The sequence below is a fragment of the Neophocaena asiaeorientalis genome, unplaced genomic scaffold (genome assembly GCF_003031525.2).
Source record: "Neophocaena asiaeorientalis asiaeorientalis breed wild unplaced genomic scaffold, Neophocaena_asiaeorientalis_V1.1 scaffold4, whole genome shotgun sequence".
Lineage (NCBI taxonomy): Eukaryota > Metazoa > Chordata > Mammalia > Artiodactyla > Phocoenidae > Neophocaena > Neophocaena asiaeorientalis.
Window position 1 is genome coordinate 5825036 of NW_020173682.1, and position 8751 is coordinate 5833786.

The window sequence follows — 8751 nt, forward strand, 5'->3', positions numbered from 1 at the left end:
CCTCTATGAAAAATCAAGATGTAGGAGCTTACATAGAGCACACTTTCTTTTATTTAGGTACTCGATTCCAGCTCCCTCTGGATGCAAATAACCCTGGTAACAGTGTACAGAGTCTTCTCTTTGCTTTTTATACTTTTAAAGCAAATAATACATTTTGACTGTATTTAAGTCTGTGCAAATAATCCTTCAGAAGAAATATCCAAGATTCTGTTTGCAGAGGTCATTCTATCTCTCGAAGGTCATGACGCGAGTTTGTTTTTCTTCAGATAAAGTGCTCCCGGCCAGCAGAACTCAAAGGGCCCCAGAGGTCCAGTTCCGTGAGACCCCGTCATACGAACTCCAGCTTCCCGTGCCCACTGTACATGCCCCAGTGCACAAGCGACAGGATCCGGTCGTGGCTGAGGTCAGCCTGTCTCGTCTTGTCGCAGGTCAGACAGCAGTTCTCATGGCCGGTCACGGGCACCATGCACTCCAAGTCTAGCTTTGCCACCTGCCCCTTTTTGGAGTGGTGTCCGTGAAAGCTGTAGTGCAAACGGGACAGCATCTGCTGCCGCTGGTCCTGCAGTCTCTTGCTCTCGCTCCGCAGCATCCTCAGGGCCAACATAATCAGCAACACTAGGATCAGCCCCCCGGCGATGGGAACGGCGATCACCGCCACCCGGAACCACAGCTCTTTGGAGGACGTCAGCTCCTGCACCTTGGTGATGAGGTTTCTGCTCCCGTCATGCTGATACCTGTTCCCTTGTCCTAAAGGAACACAAGCAAGACGATCGATCAAGCCCTCCTGGAGACATTCGCGGGCACCCCTCCGTTTTCAACGTGGCACCCCATTAAAGAGAAGCTTACAATTCAATCAATATTTAGAACAGAAATGCTGCCAGTGTGGCAGAGAAGCTTCCAAAAACACTTGTTTACGAACTGTCATGACCGATTAGTAACGGTCTCTTAGTGGCTTCAAAATGCTGGAAAAACAGGCAAAACCTATTACACAGACAGACGTCTAACGCTCACGCGGACACGAAAGCTACCCAGTAGAGATACCCCTTGGCACCCAGCCATGCTTCTCCCTCTGCTAGCCCTGATCACATTAACACCAAAATCAGTAGCAGGCAGGCACAAGCCTAGAGACCAGGCAAGGGTTCAGTCAGAGGGCTTCTCCCTACCTGAGGCCTCCCCCTTGGGAGGGGCGAGGACGTCCTGCAGCCCCCGGTAATTGCACATGTCCTCGTGGCAGCACTCCAGCGTGGGCGCAGTGCTGCCAGAGTGGTTGTGGACCTGTCTGGCTTGGCAGACATCCGCTGTGCTTGCGAGAGAGTCCAGGCAGCCATGCGTGAGAGGGGAATTTGTGTTCTGAGGATCAAGAAGTTTGGAGAAGCAGGCGCTCAGCTCAGACTTACACATGTAACCAGTAGCCACGCAGTGGGCAGCATCGCAGTAGCACCTGATTTCACCTGAAAACAAGGGGAAACTGCATCAGACTGCTTCAGAGACCAGACAAGGCATCCACTTAAGCAACCGCTCAACCCCCAATCTCAAAGACACTCACTTTAGAGAACACTCAGCTGAGGGCTTCGAAGGGCAGTCCACGTGGACGGGGAAAGCCCTTTGTGCAAGCCGGTGCTTGAATCCCAAGCCAGGGAAACATCATCTTAGAAATGTATTAATCCACGTAGCAGAGAAAAGTTCAATTTAGGGTAAGTTAGCGAATAATGAAAAATAACACTTTTGTTTCTGAAGCAAAATAATCACCCCCATAATTTCTCCTACCGTAAAAGGTAAATTACATTATTTACTCATTTAATCCTACGTGACCGTACAACATGAAATGCTACGCTTTTAGATTCTGTCACTCCAAGTATCTGACTGCTGCTGCTGAATTGGTTACTACCTCAAAGGGCTGCACCGAGACGTAAGAGCTTTAGCTAACAGCTCATAAAGCTACTAACTAGAAACACAGCAATCTAGAAGTTGCTCCGGTCAGGGGGTCTGAAAACTATGAAACTGGGTAGCTATTTGCAGCCTTTCTAGAAAAGGCAAACTTTGCCTATAAAGATCTATGCGTGCAGGGGAGCTTTTAGTCAGTATATTGTAAAACAGGAACTAGGCAGTTTACAATTAGTGGTTTGCTTGCCAAAGTCAATTTCTTTCAGCCCAAATGGAAAGTCATAAAACTGGGAGCAGGGAGGAGGGGGTAAAACTGCAAAGCTCACTCCTCCCCCGCTCACCGCCCCAGACTCCCCAGTTTTATGTGTAATTCAACATGGGATCTAAAAGGGGAAACACTGAAACTGAAAAGCCTCTGCTGGTTGAATGAGAAATCCTTAAGGAAACCTCAATTTTTTCTGTGGGAAGTGATTAAAAGTTTCCTTTATAAAACTTAGTTTGTGAGTTGCAAGTCACAGCGCAAGATCTGAGGCTTCCACGTCAACTTCTCGTTGAAATTATCTGGCTCTGGGAGCGCTTGCTCACACGCTATCTGACCCGGTGGACCGCGGCCACCGTCACCTGCCACGGCTGAAGCTGCTGTGAACTGAACTCGGGTACACACCTCTCCCCAGCTTCCTCCTCTGAAGTTCGGCCTGGTTACAGAAACCACCGCCCTGAAATTGAACACCAACACCAACACGGGGCACTACCGCTTTACACACCTCTTCCCAGCCTCGCCTTTCTTCCTCCCTCCTCCCGTGAGTGCCTGAGTAAGAGGTCTCATTTAACTATCTGTCCAAATTCCAGGCCACCGGACCGAGCGCTCAGCCTTCACCAGCACCTGCTAATGCTTCAGGTCTAAAAATGCAGCCAAGTAAACACAGATCTTTGGCAACCTGAGTGCCACCCCGCAAAGCCGGAGGTCTTGCCCCTGTCCTGTCCTGCTGCTGTCCTGGTCTGGGCCCAGGTCCCTTCTCCAGTAAGTAGGACCTTCCGGTCAGAAGCCTGCTTCGCAGAAGCTCTTTACAAGTAGAATGCCGCTTCAATGTTTACGAGAGCCTATTTGAAAGACTATATTTTCTCGCTCTTTCGCATAAAGCCTCACTGGTCTTAAGTGGTGATGACTGCAGATCCCTAAGTCTGACAATTTCCACAGACAGATTGAAAGTAGACATAAAACAGATTAAAAGTCAGTTTTGATCCCAGTCACTTCAGACCTCGTGCAGAAAAAAAGCTGAATACAAGTAGAATGCCGCTTCAATGTTTACGAGAGCCTATTTGAAAGACTATATTTTCAGTGACCTGAAACAGTCTAATAAAATCTTGACAGGTAACTAGGAAAGCTCTAACAACTTTTTTTTTTTAATTGGAGCCACATTTGAGCAAGTTGAATGGACTTTTGTGTTACTGTATTAAAACTCTATTTCTGCCGTTTCATAAAGTTTCTTCCTGTGGCACGTGGAAGGCCAGGAGGGGACTGGTATTTTGAAACAGGGAACAATGCTCTTCTGTCTGCCCCCCTTTCTAGTTACTGTATGTGGTGATTAAACAAAAATGTCTGCTTCAGTCCGGACGGCTACAGGAGAGACTGCGGGCTTCTTCCAAAGCTTTTGAAGTCCGCAGCAGTCAGAAACCTCTGATCCCCTAATTATATCATTATCAGGCGCATAGTTTCGGTATCTGCGACTTATGTCAGCCGCAGTCCGGCCCCGTTCGGCCGGCCTTTGATAGGGCCAGGAGGCTCCCCTCTGCACCCCGCGAGGGCTGTTATTTAGGGTTGATTACAGCCTTCCTTGCAAAGTAAATAAATACTGTAGCACATCATCCTCGCTGGCCTGGCTTATCCTTCAACCTCATGCCTGCTACATGGCAATTAGAGGAAAGGGGGCGTGGGATGCGGGGTGGAAAAAGCTAAAAAAATGCTTCCTATTTTCTAAAAAAGTATCTGTTCGCAGAGCAAACAGCAGGGAGAGTTCCTGGCGAGGGAGGCTGGGGGACCTTGAAACCCAGAGGCAGTTGTTTGGGTTATTTCGACCTAAACGGCGAAAGCCTGCAGGAAAAAAAAGAAACTGACCGCTGCTTTTTTTTTTTTTTTTGAGTAGCGTTTATAAAATATGAGGTGAGTGGGAAACACGACCGCTGACAGAGCCCCCCACCTCCCAACCCCTGAGAAGCAACACAGCCCACACTCCTGCACACAACGCACACCCCTCGGACGGCACACACGCTCGCGGGCTCACAAGCACCCTCGCTCGAAGACACACACACACACACACACTCACGGACAGAGACACTGCAGTACAGACACGCACTCGCAGCAGAGACACACTCAAATACAGAGCCGCGCAGACCACCGAGACACACACTCACGACGGAGACGCGCACACGCGGGCACTGGGCGACGGGGGCGGGGTCCGCCGTCCCTCCCGGCCGCCTCCGCCCCACAGTCGGGCCCCGCTCCCCGGCTGCAGCGCTCGGAAGTTCACGACGGGCCGACCTGCACAAACACTGACAACCAAACAGGCTGTCGATCTGCAGGGGCCGCCGAGTTCTCCCGGGTAGACGGGACGAGTAGCCGGCCACAGACACTTAACGAGAATTAGCAAATCCAAAAGCGCCCGGCGCCAGCGAGACGACACTGGCCGAGACTGACACTCAATTAACCACCCCCCCGAACAGTCGCAGGCAAACACACCGGCTGACCCTGATCAGTACCAGCCCCGCGGGGAGCGCCCTTCTGAGATGCTAATTCACTTACTAGGACTTGGGGGGTTGCCCGCCACAAAGTGCCCAAAGGCGGTCCTGGGAGGGTTGCTGTTGTTTTTCTATTTTTGCGGAGAGGAAATTCAGTTTAAAACTCTTATCTGAGGGAAGCTCTTTTCTCCCCTCCCTCGCCAACCTGGGGTTAACAGAAGTCAACCATTTGCAAAATTTCCTTTTAGGATCAGCCAGCTTTTTGCGACCTGAAGGGGTGGGGCGAGGGGGAAGGGCGCATTTAATGCTAAGGCAGGAGAAGCAGTCAAACCCTTGAGGACTAAAGAGTGCAGAAATTAAGACTAAGAAGAAAAATATATATCCTCTCTCTGTTTTTTGTATACATATATTTTTTTGTGTGTATATATATACACACACATACATATATATGTCTCGACTGAAAATCAAGGCCAACCTTGTAAGTTAATGTTGTAAAGTCCACAGAGCTGCAGGATGTAGTGAACGAAATTGCCTTTGAAAAATAACGTGTATATGCAGAAAAAATAAAATAATTTCATAAACTGATGTTCTGCCCATTACCTCACTGGATCAAAACTGCATCTAAAAGGAGAGGAGCGCCAGCCCAGCAAAAGTTTTAAGAGGCAGTTAAACTGGTTAGGGCACCAGGTAAGCAGCAGCGGGCGTTTCTTAAGTGGGGGGCTGCCCAGCAGGTCCCGAGGCGAGGTTTGGTTGGTACTTCCTGACGTGTGAGTATTTGACAAGTTAACAGCTCCAAGGGGTTTATGCAGACAATACTTGTCCTGTAATGACACACTCTCTTTTAACTCTAGAGGGTCCATTATTAGCCAACAGGAAACTTTTCGAGCATATTCGTTCAACTATTTTGGAGCACCCACTGCAGGCCAGGCTCACAGCTTGCGGGGTCCAAAAGATGCCAGAACCTACATGGTAAATCACAAACAAGGGATGACGGAGATGTGCACAGTTATGATGCATAAAGACAGCCGCGATAACTAGCCCAGGAAGGGAAGCAGGTCCAGAAGGTCTGCTGCAAGCAGTGACGTCTGCCATGACGCCTAAAGAATGAAAGAATTGGGAGGGGACCGTTGCAAGCACAGAGGACCACAGGAACTTAGGCGTGAAATTCATTGATCGCAAGGGGGCATAGGGGTGGTAAGTAGAAGATGGGTAGTTGGGACTACAAGCAATTCTTTGTTGCTGGAGCATCGATGTGAAGCAAGGAGTGGGCGGAGATGCACCAGAAAATAACCATATCTACCCGTGATGCAGGTAAAAATGCCTGTTTAATGGAAGAGGGTCTAGGGGGATGCGCTGATGAAAGTCGTATTGTAGTGAACACTTTGAATGCCTTCCCAGCCCCCTTCAGAGAACGTCCCCTTTCGTCCCCTAGGCACGTCCCCTAGGGCACTGTGCCCCTCTGGCCATAACTAGTCACACGACCCCAGTTGGACCAATGAGGTTCTCTCTTCGGGGTCTTTAGACTGAGGTGCTGGTCAGGCTCTAGAGGTCGCTTCACGAGAGACAAACAAATTCAGAGTCCACCTGTCTGCAAAGAAAGAAAAAAAGGACAGAGATGTGCAGGGTGGCAAAGATGTAAGTCCAGATGGATTCCCAGTCCTTGGCTTAACTTCTGGTCCTTAAGTTCCATGTCAGGGTTAACTCAGGCTCCTCGATAAGGTCCTCTTGTTACTTAAGGTTCTTTGACTTTCAACCCAAAGGGTTCATTCTCTGATACTTACATTTTACTGAATTAACATCAGTTGTTGTTATTCCAGGATGTGTACTTTTTTTGTTCCAAATACAATTCAGAATAAGAACATCGTGATCAGACAGTGATTCCGCCTCTTTTATTTTCATTATTAGTTTAATGGTCAGGCTTTTTAAATGGCTAAAAATTCATTTTAAGAGAAACAAGTCTGCACTTTATCTAAGGGTTTTGGAGCAGGCATGGACTTTTCAGCTAAATGAACAAGAGTGTTCGAATCAATATGGAAAATCAAAATTTGTTTAGGGATAATATGTCAACTATGAGGCCATATCAATAGTTGAAAGAATAAGCAACCATTTTAATTCAATTTAAGGCTCAAGGAAAATTGCTTCTCTACAGAATTTTACTTGTGTTTTGTATGTAACTTGGTTATTACTTTCCCACAGGTAGGTTGATAAGTAGAGGGGAAAATAGTAAAATCTAGTGGGATTTTTTTTTAATTTAAATCAACAAATGAAATCAATGAACAATTTCTTTTTACTCTTATGAAGGAAATTGTGAAAATATAAGCTGGGAACCAGCTATCTATACCCAAGAACAGAAAGCTGATTTTAGACCTAAAACCCGAAATAATTAAACATTATAATAGTTTTATTTTATTACCTTTGAACAGTGTTCTAGATATGATATATATGAACATATATATACTATATAATCACAGCATGCCACTATGATGCATTTTCATGGTTGTCCTATACACAGAAAAACTCTAAATTTTATTTTTCTTATAAATAGGAAAAAAAAATACCTCAAGGGTTTTTATGTCCCAAGTCATTTTGTTAACAAAGCTGTAAAGACTCTAGCAATCTCTGCTTACCCAAATAATGCCATTGTTCCCCAAAATTATATGTGATACAGCAATTCCTCTCTCCACGATACAGATGAAAAATAACTTGGTACATTTTGTTCAGAAGCAGTTGTGTTCAAGTTCCCGGCTAGCATACAAACTATTGCAGTCTAGAGATAGACTCTAACATTTCTCCCTGTTATGGAGATCTTCTACCAACCAACAATCCACAGAGGTTAGATAACACTTTGAATTCCCAGGAGCAGTTTTGTTTTTTGTTTTTGTTTTTTTAAAGTCATTTGTTCTCAGAAGTTAGGAGTGCAGAGCTAAAATTTACTTTCTTTGGAATATGGTCAAAGGTGAGAGATTAGCCCAGCCCAAAGGAATGAGTGTCTAGTGAAGTTTTTTTCTTTTCTTTTTTCCTCCAAAATGGAAAAGGAGATAAAGGACAGAGTGCAGAGTCCAGGACATAGTATGATAGGACCTAGAAAAAAAGGGGAGGACTGAAGCCCACATTCCCAAATGCCCATCCTCCTACAGACTAGCAAAAATGCTATTGAGTTTTACAAATACCACAGAGTATCTGTTGTGTTGAGAAGTTTTAAAGCAACTAACTTTAGAATACAGTAAGAAATGGATTAAAAGAACATCATGAACTTAACAATGGACATGATTTATAATCAAATATATGCTGTGTGATCCTTGATATAGCCTTTGTTCTACTGACTTATGTTCATGTAATCTCCAATTAAGCCAGTAGAACTTTTAGAAATTATTCAATAATTTCTGCTAGTTTTGCCTATCTGATGTCAAATAACGAGGGTGATTCCTTTTGTTCTTTTAACTAAAATGGTAAATTAATCTTTTAAAGCCGAGAAGTTACCTTGAATTCCTGCTTAACGGAACATCCTTGACCCAGAATGCTGTTCAGATTCAAGCAACAGATAGTATTTGGCGTTCTGTCTCCTTAGCTGGCAATACTTGTCTTTTTTTGGATTTTGTTTTTTAATGTTCATGTACAAACCATTAAAATTAAAAGCTCTGATATTTTCATTAGACAATCAAACATTTAGGCTCTTGCTTGACGCTGGCTGAAACCTTGCATCCTGGCCCACCGCCCAAAACCGGCCTGTGTTCCCACTGCTCCACCTTTATCCAGGCTTACCCGGGGGGTCTATGTTCCAAGACCTTCAGTGGATGCCCGAAACCTCAGATAGCACTGAACCCAATGTATTCTATGGGTTTCCTTCCTATTCATACATACCTACGAAAAGGTTTAATGTATAATTTAGGCACAGTAAGAGAATATCCGAATTGCCAGCATCCCTCTTCTTGCCCTTTGGGGCCGTTATTAAGTAAAATAAGGGTCACTTGAACACAAGGACTGCGGCCGCAACAGCCCATCTGATAACTGAGAGGGCTACTAAGTAACTAAGGGATAGGAACAGGGAACAAGGGGATGATTCATATCCCGGGCGGGATGGCGCTGGACACCACGAGATTTCATCACACTGCTCAGAATGGCATGCAATGT

General features: G+C 45.8%; 1 protein-coding gene across 1 annotated transcript; it reads right to left on the bottom strand.

Annotated features, from left to right (window-relative positions):
- BAMBI (BMP and activin membrane bound inhibitor) lies at positions 1-1667 on the bottom strand. The gene is made up of 3 exons (XM_024750083.1): positions 1547-1667; positions 1164-1451; positions 1-747 (listed from the first exon to the last, which is right to left on the bottom strand). Exons 2-3 carry the CDS (start codon positions 1399-1401, stop codon positions 329-331), a joined length of 657 nt encoding a protein of 218 aa, XP_024605851.1. The 5' UTR covers positions 1402-1451; positions 1547-1667; the 3' UTR covers positions 1-328.
- Between the last annotated feature and the right edge of the window lie 7084 nt (positions 1668-8751).

Bases quoted from the DNA above. Each gene is read 5' to 3' on its own strand.
- BAMBI (XM_024750083.1), bottom strand. From the start codon at position 1,401: ATGTGTAAGTCTGAGCTGAGCGCCTGCTTCTCCAAACTTCTTGATCCT. The intron at 748-1,163 runs GTAGGGAGAAGC...GTGTTCCTTTAG, and splicing joins TCCCAAGGGGGAGGCCTCAG to GACAAGGGAACAGGTATCAG.